Source organism: Oncorhynchus keta, chromosome 9 (assembly GCF_023373465.1).
Source record: "Oncorhynchus keta strain PuntledgeMale-10-30-2019 chromosome 9, Oket_V2, whole genome shotgun sequence".
NCBI classification, from domain to species: domain Eukaryota; kingdom Metazoa; phylum Chordata; class Actinopteri; order Salmoniformes; family Salmonidae; genus Oncorhynchus; species Oncorhynchus keta.
The window spans coordinates 43,840,472-43,865,527 of record NC_068429.1 but is presented as its reverse complement, the minus strand read 5'-3'; the positions used below and the strand labels follow the sequence as shown (position 1 = coordinate 43,865,527).

General features: G+C 42.1%; 2 protein-coding genes across 2 annotated transcripts in view; one reads left to right on the top strand and one right to left on the bottom strand.

Annotated features, from left to right (window-relative positions):
• The first annotated feature begins 242 nt into the window (after positions 1–242).
• The window catches only part of morn5 (MORN repeat containing 5), a 40,344-nt gene continuing 15,530 nt past the window's right edge, over positions 243–25,056 (top strand). Inside the window, exon 1 of the mRNA XM_052525952.1 lies at positions 243–446. The gene's annotated coding sequence lies outside the window, so the exon portion shown is untranslated. The remainder of the gene's footprint in view (positions 447–25,056) is intronic.
• ndufa8 (NADH:ubiquinone oxidoreductase subunit A8) lies at positions 6,007–24,947 on the bottom strand. The gene is made up of 4 exons (XM_035776734.2): positions 24,779–24,947; positions 24,146–24,309; positions 14,995–15,160; positions 6,007–6,492 (listed from the first exon to the last, which is right to left on the bottom strand). Exons 1-4 carry the CDS (start codon positions 24,827–24,829, stop codon positions 6,355–6,357), a joined length of 519 nt encoding a protein of 172 aa, XP_035632627.1. The 5' UTR covers positions 24,830–24,947; the 3' UTR covers positions 6,007–6,354.

Sequence of the window (25,056 nt, the reverse complement as noted above, 5' to 3'; positions counted from 1 at the left end):
AGCCTTACTCTGTGATTTCTGTGGTGGATGGGCAGACAGAGAAATTAGAGAGCGTAGGCATCGTTGACCTTCTCTGGTTGCATGTGATTGGCTCAGGTCACCACAGCACCTGCTGGTAGACTCTAGCCAGAAAAAGTCCATATTCAGTTCATTGATAACAATAGAAGCACAGTGCCCGCCCAAGAAGGCTCATTGTCATTTGCCACAGATAAATCAACGTCTTATGCCCGGTAACTGATTGGACTGAAGTGTCAACTTCATAGCCAGCTTGTTGTTTACCCATGCACTGTTACCACATCTTCAAGCAAGGTAGCTTAGCTAGCGGATACATGTCGACTAGCTTTAGCTACCTTAACTTTAAAATATGGCCATCCATTGAAATGAAGCAAGCTGGAAAAGAAGACTAAAGTTGAGTGGTTGGTAGTGGATCATGGAGCAGTTTTGAGGTAGGCTAGATGTCTGTAATATCCTATACGCTACATGTCATATTGATGTTTGATGGCCGATTGTAATATCCATGGAGCCACATGTAGAAAAACGGTTAGTTAGAAATGTATTTGATGGAACTGGAACTGTGCAAGGGAATCGTTGCATATTGTTAACGGGGCCCCTTTGTGTAAAAGGGAGGTAGACGCACGCATTGCCACAATATTGCGGACCGATTACTAGCTAGTTTACTCTGTACAAGTATGCTCGTCTCCCGTGTAATAAAAGCTAAAGATATGGCGAGAAACCATAAACTGATCATAACCTAAATGTTATAACGTTTGTATGTGTGACTCAAAACTCGACTGGTTTTTATTGCATTCAATGTATAGCCAGTGTATAGTGTACTGGTTTCAATGCACATGAGCTTTGTTGATGGAGTTTGCCCCACCAATATGCTCATGTTAAAATCACCACTGTAGAATGTTATGCCAGTAACCGAAAGGTCGCTGTTTCGAATACCCGAGCCGACAAGGTGAAAAAAATCTGTCGATGTGCCCTTGAGCTAGGCACTTAACCCTCATTTTAAAGATGTACTCTAAAGGAGCCTAACGTTACCGTTATTCCTTTGTTAATTTTCAGAGGTCGACTGGCTCTGGCACCCAAAACAACCAAATTCTCAATCTAAACGCACATCGATATTCAATTGCGATACGGTTCTTGAAACATATAGCACATATCCCGTCAAATGAATTTCAGATGCAGAATATACACTTGCTGTACACTGTTTTAACCGGCTTTATCGCCGTAGCCTAAAGCATTTTACAGTAACAACACGTTTCTGGCAGCCTTCTTCCGGCGCGCACAAATGTTCTGAGACAATTAGCACAGGTGGTCCCTCGGTGGTCCGTCTGTAAACAAGCGCCATAACATGGAGATATGGCCGTGTGGGACCGCTAACCCAAGCAATGTGTGCATCAATTTCATGTTTTTACAGTACTTCTCGCTGATATGAAAGATCACGCTTCCAAATCCGTACCGCAAATGTTCAGACCGAGCATCGATGCTCTTAATAACAAAACCACCCATTGTACAGAAGACGCCATAGGGATTTAAAAAAAAAAAGTATGTCAGCTTTTGTCATTCTTTGTTTTTATCCTCATGTTTGTGTAGTAGATATGTTTTTATTTTCATCGTTTTTTATTGTGATGCGCATCGTGTTGCATTCATGTCTGAAATGTGCTATATAAATCAACCTTGATTTGATTTGGGATGCAGTACCACAACTCATTGAGTGCGAAGCAGTGAGACAACACCATGGGGAGAAATAGCAGACCTTTAGACAGATCATGTCATCGCTCACTTCACATTAGACCGATGCACAGATCTAAAAACACATTCTACTGATCCTGAAGAAGAAAGGTGTTAAACACAGTGCTATTCAAGGACCCAAATACAAAACCAAGCTACATTTGTTTACAGTAAATATAAAACAGTTTATAAAATTCATGTTTGTTCTGATCATGAAAAAAAATTCATAGAAAGATATCGGACTGGGGAATACATATACTATTTTTTATTAACAGTTATATTTTTATTTTATTTTTAGGATTCCCGTTTTCACATACTGTACATAAGATACACTAGATCTATAGAGACACACACACACACACAGCAGTTGCTAAACGTTAGCTGAACCAGAACATTCATGGGAGTTTTAAAAACACTGGAGGTAAAAGGCCGTATGTAAAGCTACTACAGTGCAAACGGAGATTGTCACTTTAAAATAGCTGTCACCAGCTACGATTCCATCTTTACAGGGCTCAGGTATGTGATCATATAACACATTCTTTCTGGCTAATTGTTTCTTTTATATGGTATTTTTACACATCTCTAATATACTCAGCCACCTTTAAAAGGACCCTGAAACAACAAAACTTTGGAAGGTTAAGATCTGGCTGAAAAGTTGAAAAGTGTTAACTTTACTTATTAATTCATTAGAACAACAGGCCTCCGGGGAGGCTAGGATCTTGAAGAAACAGTTTAGTACCCAGTAAAGTTCTTTCTCTGTTGGCCTAAACTGGCTTGGTGCACTGATTTCTATAATTGGCCAGGGGATCAGTGGTTTGGGTGGTTGTGTGGGGTTTGTAAAATAGGTCCCTCCTGTCAAACACATGACAGTAATCCCATTAAAATGCAAGAATTCTCCATCTGCTAATCATGTTCATGTTATGGTTCATGTTTTGCATTTCTCTAAAAATATGCCAGGATTTTTCCAACTTCAGCTGAAATACATTAGGAGCTAGGGCCACTCTTTGGGCTTGAAAAGCACATCTAAAGTATTTGAAATGATTTCAAATGGTGTTTGAACCCAGGTCGGGGCTTAACGAGAAATAGGACATGGGCTTATTCAGACTAGACTGATGGGGATTCAGTCTTCCAGAGCTCTTTGTACTCTATGGAATGACAATTCCCATGAGTGGCAGAGTCAGACTGTGTATTAAGAAACATGAAAGCTGAACTCCGCTCAACAGCATGTACAGATCAGAGAGCTCAACGGAAGACAAGAGGATAAACAAATCAAACACATCCGCTTGACGAGGTTCATAATGGTATTGATACTTTACATTTTTGCAAGAGATTTTTTATTAATTCAATACCCTAATAGCTAGGAGCAATCAAGAAAGGCCTCAAATCAAGATGATTATCTTGAGCAAAAAGTGATTTTGCAGGCGCATTACTACAAATAACAATGAATGATGGTCGGTTAATATACCAAACACTAAAAAGACCAAAGAAACCGTGCCGATGTGACTTCCCTTCACACCTCATAGAACCCCATCCCAGGGCTCCAACACAGATGACCTGATGACTGGGAGAGAAAGAGTCGGGCAGCAACTGACTGTTTGTACCCACGAGCCACCACCACTTCAAATATTTATTTGATTCTGCCAAAGCGGTGGGCTAAACAATGGGAATATTGACAGTTGGGAACGTGAATTAGCTGGTTTGTTTAAGTGTTTTAGCACCGCAGTCTCCTGTCCCGAGCAGGCTGTTGCTTTGAGAAAGTCCTGTATTGTATTTCTTTCCTCTGCCAGAGTGGGTTTCCTGTCAACTGACGGTGACCCCACCCCCTTTTCCTGTATGGGGCTCTTAGCCCGGCCCGTCACAAGCCCCGTGGCCCTGCTGCCTCGAACCTCTAGCCTGCATTAAGCCCTCCACCCCTCCACTCAACTCCACCCACAGGCAGGCCCGGCCTTGTGCCACTCCATCCCCTCTCGACCTCTCCCCCTCCATCCCTGCTTAGTCCCTTCCCCCTCCATCCCGCTAAACATCTCCCAGGTCAGAACCGCCGATGTCGGACGCTTCCTGCACGAGCCACTGTTACAGACCAGAAACCACACCTCAGGGGATCATCAGGGGACTTCTGCAGAAGACAGAATTGGCTCCGACAACAATTGAGTTTCCCTATTTCGGGGGGTGGGAGTGGCTTTCCAAACAGGGCAGTAGAGGAAAAGAGTAGCTATCACAGTCATGTCTTCCTGGTTTAAGTCTTCTGAATTCAATAAATCTGTGGTTATCGGCCTGTATTTGGAGTGCATCATCTCCATACTAGGCTGCTCTGTCTGAAGTAGGCTATAGGTCTTACATTTACATTACATTTAAGTCATTTAGCAGACGCTCTTATCCAGAGCGACTTACAAATTGGTGCATACACCTTAAGACATCCAGTGGAACAGCCACTTTACAATAGTGCATCTAAATCTTTTTAGGGGGGGGTGGTGAGAAGGATTACTTACCCTATCCTAGGTGGTCTCATCTGTGAATTTGTTTTTTAGAGGATGGAGAGGAAACCTGTAAAGAATGTACAGACTGGGTCCCCGCTACGCTCGAGATTGAAGATTGAATTAATATTTTCACGTAAGCAGTGACATTAGAATGTGGGTATCTAGATGTTAACATTTTACATTTACCCTGTATCAGTAGATTCACTTGGCCACAGGGTTTTTGGAAAGAGGCCACTTTACATAATTTAAAAACACCCCAGGGCCACATAGTTGCGTTTTAAGTCTGAGACCTGTCAAACGTACAGTCCTATTGGTCCCTATAGAAATTAACCACATGGCATAGGTTAATTCTCAGAGTTGTGCCTTAAGCTTTAAGGGAACATGAAGTCAAACCACAAGGCCCACCCTTGAAACCCTTTCTCCCCTGTTCCCCACCTCCAACAGTCAGGGGGTACATGCTGATAGGTCAGAAGAAATAAATCGATTTTACAATGGTGGTGTGACAGGACTGAGTCGGAGGCTACGCACCGACTGTCTGCATCCCAGTGGTGCACTACTTTTGACCAGATACCTATAGGGCCCTGGTCAAAAGTACCAAACTATATAGGGAATAGGGTGCCATTTGGGACTGAAGCTAAGACTCAAGGAGCAGTGTTATGTTTCCCTTGATGTGATACCCTGAGCAGCCCTGGGGCTCTGAGGCCCGGCTGGTGCGCTGTGATGCTGGTAATGTCCCAAATCGCACCCTATCCTCTATGTAGTGCACCAGAGCCCTACAGGAGCTCTTGTAATAGTAGTACACTATGAAGCGAATAGGGTGCTATTTGGGGTGCACATCTGTATTCCTGGCAGACAGGCCCTCCCTGGTCGGCAAAGGCAGCCCTGCCTCTCCCCCTGCCAAAGAAACGTCAGGCTAAATCCACCAAAGACCTCTCAGACTCCACACTGCTCTGACATCAGCCCATACAGCTGAAGAAAGCAAGCTAGGGAATGGGAATGACATGAAACCACTATTGACTAGTATGACTATGTAGGACCCTATCAAATGTTATGTCTTGCCCACACACATTGAGAAAAAAGTACAGTATGGTGTCTTGGGTTTTTCCCCATGTTTGGAATGGTTTTATTTACACCTCTATAACAACTTTTTGTGTTAACAATCATAAGGTCTGTGTATGTGTACACACACACACATATATATATATATATATATATATATATAAAATACAGACCATATGATTGTTAACATTTTTGTGAAAAGTTCAAAACAGGTCAGAGTAATATGGTGAATTCCCTGTGGGGACAAAGTTGGGTTGAATTGAGTGCTCTTTTGGCCAGTGAAAGACCCCTTAAGACAGTTTTGTTCCAATACTCGTTAAACCGTTTTCCTTTGTCAATGTTAGTGTGGATATTGGCACAGCGGTGTTCTCTCCAAATGGCACCATATTCCCTATATAGTGTACTACCTTTGACCAGTTCTTTTTGAACTGGCTGTCTTCCCAGGACCCTCTGAACCCAACAAGACAATTACGCAACAAAGTTGATGACTACACTTCCAAGATTTGAGGTGGGAGATAGACATTGTTCCTGTCTGCACAATCAACTTTGTGTCTCCCACCTACAGATCGTACCAATTTAATTGTGTTATTTCTAACAAACTCAAGACGAAACATTTCAGCACAACATTCGCATGAAATTATTTGTGATTGGATACAGGCCAAGTTGTGCAATGGACCAGATCTAATGTGTGATATAATGTCCTAACTACTAGACAGGACGGGAGAGTTCTAAACAAGTTTAAATTAAATATTTTTATTTATTTCACAACAATAAACACATAGGTTGCTTTTTGTTCAATCTTTAACATTTCTACAACATAGGGATCGGAGAGCTGTACGATGGCTGGTGCACAAAGAAGTCCCTTCCTGTCTGAAAATAGTGGGTGTGCTGCAGGAGACAGCAGGCAAGATGAGGCTCTGAAGGACTGCCTCTTGGTGTTGGGTGAAGTTGCTCATAGATGCTGATCTGGGGTCAGTTTAGCGTTCTCCCCACTAATGGTTAAGGTTAGGATTAGGGGAGGGGAAGCTGATCTTAGATCTGTACCTAGGGGAACTCAACCCGGGAGTACTGACTACCTCCTTTACCAGCTCCAGAAGAAGAGTCGACTGCCGTGCTTTGCTGGCTGCAATTGGCCCTCGATGACAGGGTTGGGCTCCGGCCGGGGTCTTGAGTGGTAAGCATTCTCAGGAAGGGGCCGAGAGGTGTCCACCTTTGTCACCTGAGAAGAAACACATAAGGGTTTAAACTTCAGAAAAGACAAGATGAGGGAGAAAAAAAGGCCGGTTTGTATACTATGCGTATGTAGAGTGAATGTTTTGCGCTTGAAAGAGAAAGCATAAACCAAGTAAATAGGCTCAATTAAAATATGTCAACAAGCTTCAAGCTGTTTTCAAAATGTGAGATAGTACTGTTTACCCTAACCTTAAAGGGATACCGCGGGATTGAGATTTAGGTCATTTTCCTACTTACCCAGAGTCAGACGAACTCATGGATACCATGGGTCTCTGCATGCAGTTTGGATATCGTTAGCTCAGTACAATTTCTGGTAGTCTCCAGGTACAGTAGCCAGCTCCTTTCAAAAGCAGGGAAATAAACATAGCTACCCCCACCCCTCTTGCTTTTGTTCTTTTCCATTTGAGCTAATCAGTTGTTGTGACAAGATAGGGGTGGTACACAGAAGACGGCCATATTTGGTAAAAGACCAAGTACATATTATGGCAAGAACAGCTCAAATAAGCAAAGAGAAACGACAGTCCATCATTACTTCAAGACACAAAGGTCAGTCAATCTGGAAATATTCAAGAACTTTGGAAGTTTCAAAAACCATCAAGCGCTATGATGATACTGGCTCTCATGAGGACCGCCACGGGAAAGGAAAGACCCAGAGTTACCTCTGCTGCAGAGGATAAGTTCATTAGAGTTACCAGCCTCAGAAATTGCATCCCAAATAAATGCTTGGAAATTCAAGTAAGACACATCAACTGTTCAAATCAAATTGTATTTGTCACATACACATGAAGAGAGTCTGTGAATCAGGCCTTCATGGTCAAATTGCTGCAAAGAAACCACTACTAAAGGACACCAATAAGAAGAAGAGACCTGCTTGGACCAAGAAACGAGCAATGGACATTATTTCCACATTACACTGACTTTTGGTCTGATGAGCACAAATGTGAGATTTTTGGTTGAAACTGCAGTGTCTTTGTGAGGTGCAGGTCTCCAAACACAAACACACATACATATATATACACACACACATACATATATATACATATATATATATATATATATATAGAAGTATTGTGATTGCGGGTTCACCTGCCTCATCTGAAGCCTATTATTTTAGGGTGTTGCTTTAAGGCCACCAACTGCTAACAGTCAGTATCTAGATAATGTGTGTGAAATGCTTGATAGTGTGCGATGTTAGAGGTTTGTTTTTTGGGTGACTTGAACATTGACTGATTAGCAACTAGCTGTCCTCTCGAGGAAGCTTCTAACTGTGACGAATGCCTGTAATATGACTCAGATCATCACTCAACCAACTACAGTGCATCCCAATAGTATTGGATCTGTGGCACGCAGCACTGGAAGTATTTGTAAAATTACTTATGCCAATTGTTGACAAGCATGCACCTGTTTTTTATTAAACTAGGCAAGTCATTTGAGAAATTATTATTATTTACAATGACGGCCTACCCCGGTCAAACATGGACGACGCTGGGCCAATTGTTTTTCTCAGTGAAACGACCTGTCCTGATTGGTCATAGACTCTTACTAAAAAAAACTTTAATGAGCAAGCCTTCCTTCGTGGCCTCTGTAAAATGGTATAGAATCAGCTTGATCCTCCCACTCTGTTTTAGACGCTTGGTCCTTTTAAAAATATTTTCAGTGGTATTGTTAAACACACCCCCATAAAGAAAATTAAAAACAGGTTCCGCCCCTGGTTCGACCGTGATCTTGCAGAGTTACTCCACCTCAAGAATTGCATTTGGTGAAAGGCTCGGCACAAGCATACTCAGGCTGACTGGCTCTCGTTCAGGCAAATGACAAATAAGTGCACTCTGGCTATCCGGAAGGCCAAAGTTAGTTACTTTAAAGAGCAGTTCTCACTCTGTGGGTTTAACCCCAAGAAGTTCTGGAAAACGGTTAAAGACCTGGAGAATAAACTCACAACTGCTCATGTCCCTTAATGTTGATGATGTGGTTGTTACTGACAAGAAGCACATGGCTGAGCTCTTTAAAATCACCACTTCATTAAGTCAGAATTTCTATTTGACTCAGCCATGCCTCCTTGCCCGTCCAACATTTCCTCATCTCCCACCCCTTCTCTCTCTTTTTCCCCTAACCCGCTACAAAGTTTCTCCCTGCAGGCAGTCACTGAGTACGAGGTGCTAAAGGAGCTCCTGAAATGTGACCCCCAAAAACCATCTGGGTCAGATGGTTTAGACTCTTTCTTCTTTAAGGTTGCTGCACCCATCATCACCAAGCCTCTCTCTCCTTTCTGGGGAGGTTCCCATTACTTGGAAGGCAGCCACAGTTTGTCCTTTATTTAAGGGGGAGATCAAGCTGATCCTAACTGTTACAGGCCTATTTCTATTTTGCCCTCTTTATCAAAAGTGTTGGAAAAACCTGTCAATAATCAACTGGCTGGCTTTATTGATGTCTATAGTATACTCTCGGATATGCAATCTGGTTTCCGCTCAGGTTATGGATGTGTCACTGCTACCTTAAAGGTCCTCAATGAGGTCACTATTGCCCCTTCATTTTAAGCAATGTGCTGCTATTTTTAGCGACTTTGCCAAAGCCTTTGACACAGTAGACCATTAAATTCTTGTGGGCCAGCTAAGGTGTATTTGAGGAGTCTGTAGCCTGGTTTGCTAACTACTTCTCTCAAAGAGTGCAGTGTATAATGTCAGAAAATCTGTTGTCTCAGCCACTGCCTGTCACCAAGGGAGTACCCCAAGGCACGATCCTAGGCCCCACACTCTTCTAAAATTACATCAACATCATAGATCAGGCAGTAGGAAGATCTCTCATCCATTTATATGCAGATTATACTTACCCTCCCCAGATTGTGTTAAATGCTCTACAACAAAGCCTTTTTTAGTGTCCAACAAGCTTTCTCCGGTAAGAAGGGTCCTCTCACCACAGGTGTGATTACTACCTCTGAGGGTTTAGAGCAAGTACTTGGGAGTATGGCTAGATGGTACACTGTCCTCCTCTCAGCACATATCAAAGCTGCAGGCTAAAGTTAAATCTCGACTTGGTTTCCTCTGTCATAATCGCTCCAGCTGCCAAACTAACCCTGATTTAGATGACCATCCTACCCAAGGGTGCTCTTGAATGGCTAGATGTGCTTTACTATTCGGCCATCAGATTTGCCACCAAAGCTCCTTATAGGAAACATCACTGCACTCTATAATCCGGTCATTTCTGTATACCCGTCGCAAGACCCACTGGTTGATTTATTTAGAAAACCTTCTTTGGCCTCACTCCCCCCTATCTGAGATATCTACTGCAGCCCTCATCCTCCACATACAACACCCGTTCTGCCATGCCAGTCACATTCTATTAAAGGTCCCCAAAGCACACACATCTATGGGCCGCTCGTCTTTTCAGTTCGCTGCAGCTAGCAACTGGAAAGAGCTGCAAGCAAGAATCACTCACACTGGACAGTTTTATCCCAATCTCTTCATTTAAAGACTCAATCATGGACACTCTTACTGACAGTTGTGGCTGCTTTGTGTGATGAATTGATGTCTCTACCTTCTTGCCCTTTGTGTTGTTGTCTGTGCCCAATCATGTTTGTATGATGTTTTGTACTGCTACCATGTTGTGTTGCAACTAGGGTTGCAAAGGGCCGGAAACTTCCCGGGAAATTGCTTAAATTCATTTTTAAAAAGTTAGCTTATAACAGGGAACCTTTTGTGGGATACACAAGGCATTTCTAGGTCTTGTGGCATATTTTGGTTTAAACTATTCCCAATTCAATGGAATTGCAACCCGCTGCATGCACAATGCATTCTTCCATCACATGTACAGCTGATTCTCAAAATTTTGCACACGAATGAGATGCTATTGAGCCCACACTACTACACTGTCTGAGCCAAGGACTACATGCTTTCTGGTAAGTTTTGATTACAATACTGGGTGGGGTGAATATATTTTATGACATACATGATTTTTTGTTAACTAGTAAATAGTAGCCTACAGCAAAGTGTGTTTAAATCATTCTAACGTGTTAATTTCTGCTAGTTAGTTTTTGCTACCACGTGGGTTTTAGTTTGCTAACCGAGGAGTATTAATTCACCTTTTTCTATACACGTTTCATTTGAAAACATTTATCTTAAAGGAGTTGTTTAATCTAACTGCTTAACTAGTTATCTGTACATGGAATTGTATTGGTTTGTTTTACTCTTTCTAATCTTTACAGGAAAATGCCATGGGCACTAACTGATGTGTGGAAACATTTCACTGCAGCTAATGTAGAAGGAAAAGCTGTGTACATTTGCAAATACTGTGCCAAATCATATGTGAAAACCGCAACAAAGATGCAGAATCATCTGGCCAAGTGCATAAAGTTCCCTCGGCGCTCACAACAAGCAACCTCTGATAAAAGTCTATTTGAGGTGAAAATGAAGAATCAGACACCTTATCGATAGCAACAGCTCATGGTCCTCTTGGAATTATACGTTGTTTTTTTAACTCAATGGAGGAACGTAGTCAGAGAAATGCTGATGAATGTCTTGCTTGAGCTGTGTATGCAACTGGTTCACCTCTGATGCTCACATGAAATGTGTATTGGAAGAGATTTCTGAATGTTCTTTGCCCAGCATACACCCCTCCAACCAGACATGCTTGTATCTACTATTTTGCTGGATGCAGTGTTCAACAGAGTTCAAGTGATGGTCAAGCAAATCATAGAGAAAGTAGACTCAACCAGTATTCTACAAGAGCACAGACACACCGGTCTCTACATTGCAGATGAGCTGAAGGCAGTCATCAATGACCTTAGACCACAGAAGGTATTTGCACTGGTGACAGACAATGCAGAGACCATGAAGGCTGCTTGGTCTAAAGTGGAGGAGTCCTACCCTCACATTACACCCATTGGTTATGCTTCTCATGCATTGAATCTGCTCCTCAAGGACATCCTGGCACTGAAAACAATGGATACACTACAAGAGAGCCAAGGAAATGGTTAGGTAATGTGAAGGGTCATCAAGTTATAGCAGCAATCTACCTCATCAAGCAAAGTGAAGAATAAGAGCACCACATTGAAGCTGCCCAGCAACACCTGTTGGGGTGGTGCTGGCATCATGTTTGACAGTCTTCTGGAGGGAAAGGAGTCTCTCCAAGAAATGGCCATATCACAGTCTGTCAATATGGACAGCCCCATCAAGAGTATCCTCCTGGATGATGTATTTTGGGAAAGAGTGGTAAGCAGCCTGAAACCTATAGCAGTATCCATTGTACAGATTGAGGGAGATAATGCCATCCTGTCTGATGTTCAGGCTCTGCTTGCAGACGTAAGAGAAGAAATCCGTACTGTCCTGCCCACTTCACTGTTGCTCCAAGCAACAATAAACTGCAGTTCTGAAATACATAAAAAAGCATGAGAACTTCTACCTGAAGCCCATACACGCTGCAGTGTACATGTTGGAGCCCAAGTGTGCTGGCAAGAGCATCCTGTCTGGTGCAGAGATCAACAAGGCCTGTGGTGTCGTCCCTGCTGTGTCTCGCCACCTTGGAATGGATGAGGGCAAGGTTCTTGGCAGTCTGGCGAAGTACACTTCCAAGCAAGGGCTTTGGGATGGAGATGCAATACGGCAGCCGTGCCAACATCTCATCAGCCACCTGGTGGAAGGGACTTTGTGGATCTGGGGCTCTTTCCCCTGATGCCTCAATTATCCTCCAAATCCCACCAACATCAGCCACCTCGAAGTGCAACTGGTCCTTGTTTGGGAACACACACACCAAAGCACGGAACAGGCTGACCAATACAAGGGGTGAGAAATTGGTGGGCATCCGGGCAAATTTGAGGCTTTTTGAGCCTGACAACAAACCATCTTCAACAAGGTTGGAAACGGACAATGAAGATGAGGCTTCAGAGTCTGATGTTCAACAGGTGGACATTGAGGAGGTCGTGGGAGAAGACATGGACACCGAAGAGGAAGACAACCAAAACTTTAGTTTCTACACTATCATTTTACAGATGTATGTTGAAAATGTTTTTGGGAGATACGATGGATCATTCAATATTCCCTTTCTTTTGATGTTCAGTGTAATCATCCCATGTGAAGAGTCAACTTGTTCAATTCGTAACTAAATTGTTTTATTTTATTTCTATTGGAAGAATTTAATAATTTGCAATCATGTCTACTTATGATGAGGTAAAAGGTTAATGTTTCTGCCTCCATATGATACGGTAAAACATATCTAATGCAAAAACCATCTACATTTAAATTGTATTAATATAAAATGTGCATATATTTCCGTTAATCCCTATATATCCCGTTAATTCCCCATATAGTCCCACGGAAAGTTTCCACCTCTGAATATTCCCCAAAATGTGCAACCATAATTGTGTTACTAAGTCATCTGCTCATTATTGACAAGTCAAAATGTGATATATATATATATATTTTTTAAAGTTTTATTGTTAATAATAATTCTAAGAATTATTTTTTTTTTTAAACGCAACAAAGATGCATCAAGTTCCCTCAGCGCTCACAACAAGCAACCTCTAATTAAAGTCTATTTGAGCTGAAAATGATGAATCAGACACCTTATCAATAGCAACAGCTCATGGTCCTCTTGGACTACAATAAAGTAGTAAAAAGTAGAATTCTAACTTCATAAATTGTAACAAACTTTCAGTTTTGCATAAAGCACAAGGATTTGTTAATAATATGACGACCCTACCCTAAATTATTGGTCTTAAGTTACTGTAATTGTGTATTCTGTACTGCCTCATGTGTATATTAAAGGCCCACATTTGCATAGTATAGCATTTTAATTTCATACATGTTTACTTTTATTTGAATCAACGCTGTTCTACATCAGCCCTGAAAATGTCATAACAATATGACAACCCTATCTTGAGATACTGGACAAAACATGTTGAAAGAATTGAGGCAGGTGATTTGGAGCCATTTTTGAGTAGGGATTAACATTGACCAGTCCGCGACCTCTCTGACCTTTTCCGATCGCTTGAAAATAAGACCTCAGCAATGGTAAGGCCTATCCTCATGAAATAAATGTTCCTGAGAAGCTTCTCTATAACATGGAATACAAAGTATAACACCAAAACCACAGTTTCATTTTGATCCCTAACATCCTAGTAATGTATTTTCGTTATGTGTCGGACAAAGTTTGATTTTGGAAGAAGCTAGCCACTTACCTAGATAGCTAACTAGCTACTACATTAGCATACCAAATGCACAACAGCAGAGAATTTATCACATTTTAGACAGTTAACATAATAGTTATAAGATACCTAGCTGGCAAACAATTAGCTGTAAATTCCATACGAGTGACTCAAAAGGCTCCTGACTCTCATGTGTGCTTGTAAACAAATACCACATGGCCGGGGACTACTGGTAAAGGTTCATAACGAAAAATTTGGTGACAGGTGAAATGAAGTACGTGACCTTCTTTATCTCCTAACATATTGCACATGTTTATTTTTTTAAATGTTTTTGTTGTTGTCGAATTTTACCCCCTTTTCTCCCCAATTTCGTGGTATCCAATTGTTTTTAGAAGCTACTATCTTGTCTCATCGCTACAACTCCCGTACGGGCTCGGGAGAGACGAAGGTTGAAAGTCATGCGTCCTCCGATACACAACCCAACCAAGCTGCACCAATGTGTCGGAGGAAACACAGTGGTCATTCAATAGTTAGTAAATGTGTCAATTTGACTGATACTAGATTCTACCCACTTCCTCATTCTGACCCGTTGTCGCATAGAGATGTATAGAGATCGCAACGATATATTTGTCTCAATGGCACTGCCCGTGCGCTCACAGATACGTTGCGATTTCTCTTATCAGTAAAAATGAACGAATTTACAAAATATTGATTACTATGTGTAGCTTTTTAAGGCTGTCTGACTGGGTAAGTTAAAAAAAACTATCTAAATGTCAAACTCTGGCAGTATCCCTTTAACACTGCTGGAGGACTGAAAGTCAAGTATACAGCAGTATACAGCTAGTCATTCAAAAGCTAAAAATACTTCATAAGTGGATTAACTGTTGCACGTCAGGGGCATAATATATCAGAAATATTTTTCATTACAAAGGTTATTGTTAAATGATTGCTAGTGAACTTGGGGCTTGGTGTCACCCTATGAGAGTTTGTCACATTCCAAAACAAGAAATCCACAACAACACGCTAGCTAGCTTATCTTGCACTGTGGGGTATATCTAACAACAGTAGATGTTAGAGACATCTGCTTGTACGTCCCAAACAGAGACTGTTGCACAGAAATGAAAAGCTAACGTTTGCTAACTAGCTAGCAAACACAAGCCAACTTTTTAATCCCAGACCTTATCGGGTTATTATTAAATGATTGCTAATGAACTTGGGGCTTGAAATCGCCCTATGAGAGTCTGTTACACTAACGACATGCCGGGTGTTACTGTCGAGTAACTTTTAAAATGCCCAGAACTATACCGCGAGGCAGTATAGCTGCAGGCATTATACCTCCGGGGGACTCACCTTGGACAGTTCTCCCAGGTTGGGTCTCTCCCAGCCAAGCTTGTCCAGCACACAGCTGTCGAAGGTCTGCTGATGCTTGCGGCACTGACGCAGCTCCGCCAGGTTGGAGTAGTCCAGGCAGGTCCAGTACTCTGTGAAGGACTCGGCACAGCTTCCTTTTATCTGCCTGGAGGAGAAATTGAAGCAAGCATTTGTTAAATTAAGGACACACTTTTTTAAGGTGACAATTCAGGCAATCACTTCCCCAGGCAGCTGTTGACTTAATTAGAGTGACTCCCTTTAAAAAATGATCTCTTTGTAAAATGGCCTATATGGCATTGGTGAGTCATTAACGGTTGTTCTTGTGTCATTTGACTACATTGTACAGTGCCTTTGAAACATGTTCAGACTAGGGATGCACGATATAGTCGGCGAGAGTATCAGAATCGGCAAATATTAGCCAAAAATGCCAACATCATCAGCATCGGCCCGATGTCTAGTTTAACGCTGGTGTTAAAGCTGAAGTGCATACCTATATAGCGTAGGTAGGTGACGTAATGACGCCACGAAAAATACAGCGCTAAACGTACAACACAGCATTCCTAACCTGGCCCACAATGTCTGCTGTGTGGATCGATTTGGAAGTTTCAAAGGAAGATAACAAAAAGGCGAAAGTGAAATCTTTCAATACCACAAACCTAATTACTCATTTGAAAGTGCATTACCCCCAGACGTTCATCGACGACTTGGAACAAAAGGAGAAATAAAAACTAAGTGCACACTTCCAACAACTAAACAAGTTCAAGTCAAGCAGTCATTTGAAAGAGTAAGAACATTTCAGAGAGACAACTCAAAAGGCGAAATCCATTAATGCCAAGATAATGGAATTCATTGCCCTTGACAATCAACCGCTCTCTGTTGTGGATGAGGTTGGCGTTCGAGCCCCGGTACACACTACCAAGTAGGCGCTATTTATCAGATGTTGCCCTAACGGAGTTACACAGTCTTGTTGAATCGCACATCCACAAGCTACTTGCTATGGGCGTCACTGCTATTAGCGTTACGACTGACAGTTGGACCAGCGACGTCAGCCCCATGAGCATGCAGAGTCTGACAGCACAGTGGGTCGACGAGGATTTCGTATCGAGGAAAGACATATTGCATGCTCAAGAATGTGCTGGTTCTCATACCGTTGCTGCCATTTCAATGGCATTTGAGAAAATGTTTGAAACTTGGAAAATCCCCAAGAACAATGTACACGCTGTGCTACGTGATAATGCGCCTGCTCAACAACAACTTCCGACACAGACCGTGCGGTTAAAACTTGCAAAAGTACTCTACTAGACGCTGTGAACAAGCGAGTCGGTGGCATTCTCTCTGAGCCTCTACTGTGTCGCCACCGTGCTCGATGCTAGGTACAAGGACCACTACTTCTTTAACAGGCATTCTCTCTGAGCCGCTTTACTGTGTCGCCACCGTGCTCGATGCAAGGTACAAGGACCACTACTTCTTTAACAGGCATTCTCTCTGAGCCTCTTTACTGTGTCGCCACCGTGCTCGATGCTAGGTACAAGGACCACTACTTCTTTAACAGGCATTCTCTCTGAGCCTCTTTACTGTGTCGCCACCGTGCTCGATGCAAGGTACAAGGACCACTACTTCTTTAACAGGCATTCTCTCTGAGCCTCTACTGTGTCGCCACCGTGCTCGATGCAAGGTACAAGGACCACTACTTCTTTAACAGGCATTCTCTCTGAGCCTTTACTGTGTCGCCACCGTGCTCGATGCTAGGTACAAGGACCACTACTTCTTTAACAGGCATTCTCTCTGAGCCTCTTTACTGTGTCGCCACCGTGCTCGATGCAAGGTACAAGGACCACTACTTCTTTAACAGGCATTCTCTCTGAGCCTCTTTACTGTGTCGACACCGTGCTCGATGCTAGGACCACTACTCCGATGTAGACAAGAAACAGGGTTTACGTGAAACGTTAACAGACACAGCTGGACAAGATGGAAACGGACACAGTGACGGTGCGCACCGAAGAAGAGGACCCACGACAGCAGAGGCCACGGACAGACAGGGATGAAACGTCACTGCTTGACATGCATGATGAAATCCTGGTTGAGACTGAAACGACCGAACAAAAGAACAAAACAGCAAGTAAGTGAAATAAATAGGTTTTGATTATGTTTTACTGGTAATGGAGACATACGTAAATGCCAACAAAATAACTTTTGGTCAGAGTGTGTGTGTGTGTGTGTGTGGCGGTGTATTTTCATTTTCTGTTACTACACCGGCCAACATTAGCTAATGTTGATCTATGCCTAATGATCCTTTGGAATGCAAAAATAATGTATTAAATGTCCTAACCCCCCCCATTATTGGCAGATACTAGGATACCTGACAACCTACTATTCCCAGGAATGAAGATGCACTTGGACACTACAGAAGTAACAAGCACCGTTTCCCCATCCTAGCTAAAGCTTTGCGCATGCATCTTGGTTCTCCCTGTACTAGGGTGGACAGTGAGCGCCTTTTCAGTGCAGCTTCACACATTGTGGACGAAAAAAGAAACAGACTCTCGTGACAAAGCCGAGCAGGTCCTCTTTGTGAAGAAAAACCTCCCCCAAATGTTAAAATTGTAAATGGGCAGTCATATTGTAACCCAGCCATCTAGAGTCACTGGAAACATGGTTACTAAGCCGAATGGCTTTTCTGTTGTTCATTCATGTATAGGTCAAGATTTTAATTTAATACAAGGCAGTATTTTTTCACTAAATGAAAGATTAGATGTGTTGTAAATTTGCTCTCATTTTATTAATCAAATCAGCTGAGCACATTTGAAAAGTTGTGTCATTTATAGCAATTTGACAGCCTAGAGACAGTCATATGTTTAAGCAGTTAAAGCTAAAATGATGAACAGCATTTTTAGTTTAAACCAATATTCCTACGGTCAAGATTGGATAGTAAGAAGAGCCACCAGCAACTTAACTATCTTTGTAATGCGGGGCAGCTAAAATATTTTTCATGAATATCTGTTATGTGATAAAATACATTCATGGAGGTGTAAGTTCTCATTTACAAGTTATTGAACAACCTGTTCCTAACTTAACTGAACATATGACACTCGAATGCTTAAAAGGCCGCTAAAATGTTAAATATCGGTATCGGGGCTTTTTTTGGTAAAGAAAATATCGGATATCGGACAAATGTCATATCGGTGCATCCCGAGTCCAGACCTCTTGACCTTTCTCACATTTTGTGTTATGTTACAGCCTTATTCTAAAACGTATTAAAATGGTTTTCCCCCCTCATCAATCTACACACAATACCTGATAATGACAAAGCAAAAACAGTTTAGACATTTTGCTAATGTATTAAAAATAAAAGGGCAATATTAAAATTTACATAAGTATTCAGACCCTTTACTCAGTACTTTGTTGAAACACCTTTGGCGGCAATTACAACCTCGAGTCTCCTTAAGTATGATGCTACAAGCTTGACACACCTGTATTTGGGGAGCTTCTCCCAGTCTTCTCTGCAGATCATCTCAAGCTCTGTCAGGTTGGATGGGGAGCATTGCTGCACAGCTATTTACAGGTCTCTCCAGAGATGTTAGATCGGGTTCAAGTCCGGGCTCTGGCTGTGCCATTCATGGACATTCAGAGACTTGCGTCGAAACCACTCCTGCATTGCGCTGAGGGTCGTTGTCCTGTTGGAAGGTTAACCTTTGCCCCAGTCTTAGGTCCCGAGCGGGTTCAAGGATCTCTGTAGTTTGCTCTGTTAATCGTTCCCTCGATCCTGACTAGTCTCCCAGTCCCTCCCGCTGAAAAACATCCCCATAGCATGATGTTGCAAACACCATGCTTCCCAGTAGAGATGGTGCCAGGTTTCCTCCAGACATTCAGGCCAAACAGTTGAAACTTGGTTTCATCAGACCAGAGAATCTTGTTTCTCATGGTCTGAGAGTCTTTTAGGTGCCTTTAAGCAAACTCAATGAAAGATGACTTTCAAAATAAATAAGTTATTTGTGTGTGCTTGATCTTGTGTTTTCTGAACGATATAACTCTTATCTTCTGATCTTTTCCTCAATCTCCAAGATCTCCAAGTCTTCTTTCCAAATATAACAAGTTTTGGCATGTCAGAATCATGGAATTACACATGAATAGCAGTTACTTTTGGGTATGTCTATTTAGGCGGAAATCTACATTTTGCCATTACATTTGAGGTTAAGACAACACGTTTCACATTTTTTTGAGAAATACTGCACCAAACACCTTAGATGTAAAATTGATCAATCTTCATTTTGGGGACTTTGAGGAAGTGAAATAGGCTTCTGCGTCTACAGTGTCTCATGGAGGACAAACATTAACCAAACGCAGAATCGGTCAGGAAACATAACTCCAAGACAGGGTTTTTGTTAGGAAAATGTGGCGCCAGACCTCTGACTGGCAGCATTTTAATTTACCGGACATTTGCAAAACCTACCGGACCCATATGCAATGGGTGTATAACCTGATTAGGGCGTCCATCCACAGTGCTCAGAATGACAAATCACATTTAGATTATGGTAATTAATATTAACAGAACATGCAAGTCGAGGATGGTCAGCTTGTCGAGAAAGAAATAGACTATTCCAAAACGGACTATGGAACAATTGTTGAGTATTATACACTACCGTTCAAAAGTTTGGGGTCACTTAGAAATGTCCTTGTTTTTGAAAAAGATATCAAATTGATAAGAAAAACAGTGTAGACCATGTTAATGTTGTAAATTACTATTGTAGCTGGAGGCATAGAAACCAATTATCAGCAACTATCGCACCTGTGTTCCAATGGCATGTTGTGTTAACTAATCCAAGTTTATTATTTTAAAAAGGCTAACTGATCATTAGAAAAGCATTTTGCAATTATGTTAGCACAGCTGAAAACTGATGTTCTGATTAAAGAAGCAATCTGGAGCATCAGCATTTGTGGGTTCGATTACATGCTCAAAATGGCCAGAAACAAAGAACTCTCTTCTGAAACTCATCAGTCTATTCTTGTTCTGAGAAATGAAGGCTATTCCATTCGTGAAATTGCCAAGAAACTGAAGCGCTCGTACATCGCTGTGTACTACTCCCTTCACAGAACAGCGCAAACTGGCCCTAACCAGAATAGAAAGAGGAGTGGGAGGCCCCGGTGCACAACTGAGCAAGAGTACAAGTACATTAGTCTCGTTTGAGAAGCAGACGCCTCACAAGTCCTCAACTGGCAGCTTCAGTAAATAGTACCCGCAAAACACCTGCCTCAACGTCAACAGTGAAGAGGCGACTCCGGAATGCTGGCCTTCTAGACAGAGTTGCAAAGAAATAACCATATTTCCGACTGGCCAATAAAAAGAAAAGATTAAGATGGGCAAAATAACACAGACATTGAACAGGGGAAGATTGGAAAAAAAGTGTTATGGACAGAAATCTTTGTTTGAGGTGTTCGGATCACAAAGAAGAACATTTGTGAGACGCAAAAAAAATGAAAAGATGCTGGAGGAGTGCTTGACGCCATCTGTCAATCGTGGTGGAGGCAATGTGATGTCTGGGGGTGCTTTGGTGGTGGTAAAGTGGGAGATTTGACCAGGGTAAAAGGGATCTTGAAGAAGGATATCACTCATTTTGCAAAGCCATGCCATACACTGTGGACGGTGCTTAATTGGAGCCAATTTCCTCTTACAACAGGACAATGACCCAAAGCACAGCTCCAAACTATGCAAGAACTCTTTAGGGAAGAAGCAGTCAGCTGGTATTCTGTCTATAATGGAGTGGCCAGCACAGTCACCGGATCTCAACCCTATTGAGCTGTAGTGGAAGCAGCTTGACCGTATGGTACGTAAGAAGTGCCCACCAAGCCAATCCAACTTGTGGGAGGTGCTTCAGGAAGCATGGGGTGAAATCTCTTCAGATGACCTCAACAAATTGACAACTAGAGAACACCAAGGTCTGCAAGGCTGTAATTGCTGCAAATGGAGGATTCTTTGACTAAAGCAATGATTAAAAATCATTATTTATAACTTTGTCAACTTCTTAATTATATTTCCTATTCATTTTGCAACTCATTTCATGCATGTTTTCATGGAAAACAAGGTCATTTCTAATTGACCCCAAACTTGTGTGTATGTATATAGCTTAAAATGTTGATGAACAATTCCATTACATTATAAGTGCAGCAGTGTGCACAAGGCAGTAGGCTGTGTGAATGTTCGTTCCATAATGCAATTACCGGGAAAGTTGTCAAAAGCACACCACACATGCAAGAGGTTTCATGTGACAGAATGAAAAATATCCATGAGACATTTTTCAAGAGGGGATATCTAATATGAAACAACTAGCATGGGTTGCTAATATGACTAGGATTGTGCCTACGTCTCTACTAACTTTGCACAACGAGACTGCAATATTTGCCAAATTCTTCCTTGCAGAATTGTCCAAGCTCAGTCAAATTGCATGGTGACTGCTCATGGACTGCACTCTTCAAGTCATTCCACAGATTCTGGATGGGATTTAGGTCGGGGCTCTGACAAGGTTACTCAAGGACATTTACCTTCTTGTCCTTCAGCCGCTGTACGGTTGCTTTAGCGGTGCTTTGGGTCATTGTCATGTTGAAACGTGATCCATCTTCCCATTTTCAACTTCCGGGCAGAGGGATGCAGGTTCTCCTCAAGAATCTGTAAGTATTTTACACTGTCCATTTCCCCTTCTATCCTGATAAGTGCTCCAGAGAACCCCCCCCCCACACACACACACACAACAGGATGCTGCCAGCGCCGTGCTTTACTGTAGGCATGGTGTTCTTTGGGTGGTAAGATGTATTGGGTTTTCGCCAGACATATTGTTTTGCGTTCAGGCCAAAAAGTTCAATTTTGGTCTCATCTGACCACAGCACCTTTTGCCACTTGGCCTCGGAATCTACAATGTGCTTTTTGGCTAAGCTCAAATGAGACTTGATGTGGCTTTTTTTGAGGGGTGTTTTTTTTCACGCCACACTCCCATAGAGGCCAGATTTGTGACGCGCTTGTGATATTGTGGTCACATGCACACATTGACCAGTCTTTGCCATAAAGGCCTGAAGCTCCTTCAAAGTCTCCATTGGCTTCTTTAGTAGTCTCTCTGATCAGTCTCCTCCTTGCCCGGTCATACAGTTTGGAGGGACGGCGTGATCTATGCAGGGTCTGGGTGGTGCCATAAGCCTTCCACTTCTTAATAATGGTCTTAACTGTGCTCCGAGGGATAGGCAAAGCCTTTGCACAACTTTATCTCATAGATCTTCTGAATGTACATTTCCGCCCATAGTGGATTTTATGCTTTGAATTGCACTACTAAGCAGTGGAGTCCTAAGAACAACTGATTTTATTCTGAACTAATCAATCACTACAATTGATCACAGATGGAAGCCAATTTGCTTGATTTGTGATCTGGAAGGTGGTTGGTTATACCTCTGCAGGTTTGCAATTGTAATTGTATATTGTGGGTTACTGTGCTACTTTGAAGCAAGACATGCCTCATAATAAGAAGTAAAACATTTAGGTTTCAAACAATTAAGTATATGTTTTCAAAATGCATACTGCCTCCAGCTCATTGAAAAGTGGTGTGCGACACGCTGGAAAAGCCTGCCTTCCGTTATCTATGTATTTGCTGTTTTAGATGCTGTAGCGGCACATCTTGTGCTGTCGGACAGAGTCTCTGATGAAACTAGGCTCTGTATCTGTATGATAAATAAGATACATAACAAATATATACTGCACAGACATGTACATTTAATTCCACAAAATTATGCAAATTAACCTATAAACGAATAAGCATGACAAGTCATATGAATTTATTGACTGGTATTTACATAAATGAATAGGCTTTAAAATAATTATTTCACAATGAGATTTTTCTTCTTCTCCCAGACAATTGGCCAGTGCTCATTTTATTTACCAGCTTTTCTATAAAAAAAAAAAATGCGGCCATAAACAGGCTATAACCGGCAAACAGAAAACTCTGCTCCAAGACTGAAATCTCGTTTTTCTCACGAGCAACAGAAAAACACACATGGCAATCGGCCTTTAAGCCTTTTGCTCCTATAAGGAGAATAGGCCACTGACAAATATCCCAAATCACACTCCGGCAACTCCATCTTACCCAGGCAACTAGAGAGTTCGAAATGTATCCCTTTACAAGCACATGCGTTGACTTTCTTATTGAGAAATGAACAAGTGGGTTCATAATAATAGAACCAGATTTTGTTAAGACATTCCAGATGCATATACTACTATCTAGCTACACCTAGGATTATTTATATTTGCAATGTGAGTGAGCTACAACTTTGAGGTGGGTGTAGGACCTCCAAAGCCTAAACAACCAGGTGTAATTCTAAGTTTGTCAAATCTGGCACCATTACAATAATGACATGCATTACCATTCTCAGAAGCCCTATGTTTACATCTGGGACCAGAACTGTTTATTGGTCCCTGCTTTGGAAGTGGTGCTATTTGTGGACCTGACACAGAGAGTCTGCATGTCAAGCCCTGCCCCATTTAGTGACAGCTTCCAGTCACTGCAGAGGTGTGTGCCTGTGTGTGCACGCGCGCGCTCGCTCGTCCGGTTGCGTTATTAGTGCTCAGCAGCCTTATGTAAACACAGACACCATGCCCCACAGTGAGACAACCCAGGCAGACCACTTCCATCTGTATCCCAATTATGACAGAGAAGCAGCAGCCTATAGTTATCCTATAGCTACAGCCTCCCTCTCTTGCCTCTTGTTGGTCAGTTGCAGAACAGAAGTGGAAAGGTAAACATGTGCTAAGTTTAACCCAAACATAACACACACGTTGCCTTTACAACGGTGAATAAGTTAATGTCAAAACACCCTGGTAGAGTTTCATTGGATGAAAACAAATCGTTAAAAAAAAAACGATAAATTAAAACAGCAGACCTCAAAGATTAGCACGCTATTGTAGAGATGAGAGCTGAATGTGGATCAGCAGTTTCATTCATAAACATACAGGGGTAAAAAAAAAATTAAAACATCTAATCGCATCACAACTATCACTGATTATTTAATGACACTAAGACAGTCTTGAAGTGGCTCAAGTTAAAAACAGACCTACCTTTATCACTTGGGTGTGGAGTCACTCAACACTATGATTGCCTACCTGAAGAAGTTAAGAGCACACTCGTTGACTTTCCTCCCTTCATTCAGACACTTTCTTGGGTCCTTCTCCTCCCAGCGACAGAGCATGAACTCCTTGTTGGCCTTGTCACACTGAGAGCCATAGTGGTGGGCAGCTCCCTTCAGCACCGCAGACGAAACACTGATCTACACATGAGCAAGGGAAGAATATGACACTATTTAACACAAACACACATGCCGTATTTAGACACGTCTAGCCTACTTCGATATCAAACATTAACAGCCTAATCTAATTGCCTATTGCAAAAATAATTCCACAACAACACGCTAGCTTGTTATCTTATCTTGCACTGTAGGGTATAGTCAACAACCCTGGGCATGTTAGAGACAGCTGTGTTTGTACGTCCCAAACGCTAGCAAACTTTCTACCCAGATCTTATCGCAATCTAGCTATACGTATACAATACTTTCCAATCACCACAAAACCTAGCACAACGAAACCTAGCTTCTAAAGCCAGTACAGTAGTAGCCTATTTAGAAACGTTATAACTAAGGGTTTCCAGCCTGCTAGTGCTATGCTAGCTGCAATTGCAGCTGATTTAGCTAGCTAGCATTGCCAACCAGATTGTTCCTCAATAATATGATTCGTGCTTACCTCCTCAACATTCAAGTCGTTAAAAGTGGGAACCTCCACCGAACCCGGCATGGTTCGATTTATGTTAGAATAATCGAAATGAGAGAATAAAGTGCTAAACTCCTCAACACACTCAAGGTCCTCGTCTACCTACAGGACGAACCCGCACAAGGAAGGTCAGTGTATTGCGCATGTCTGCAGGTTTCGAATGCATTTCAGTGACGCAATTTCTTTGCGACACACAACTGAGAAAATGTGAGCCATTTCGTCTCTTTACTCGATTTTTAGAGCAATTTGCA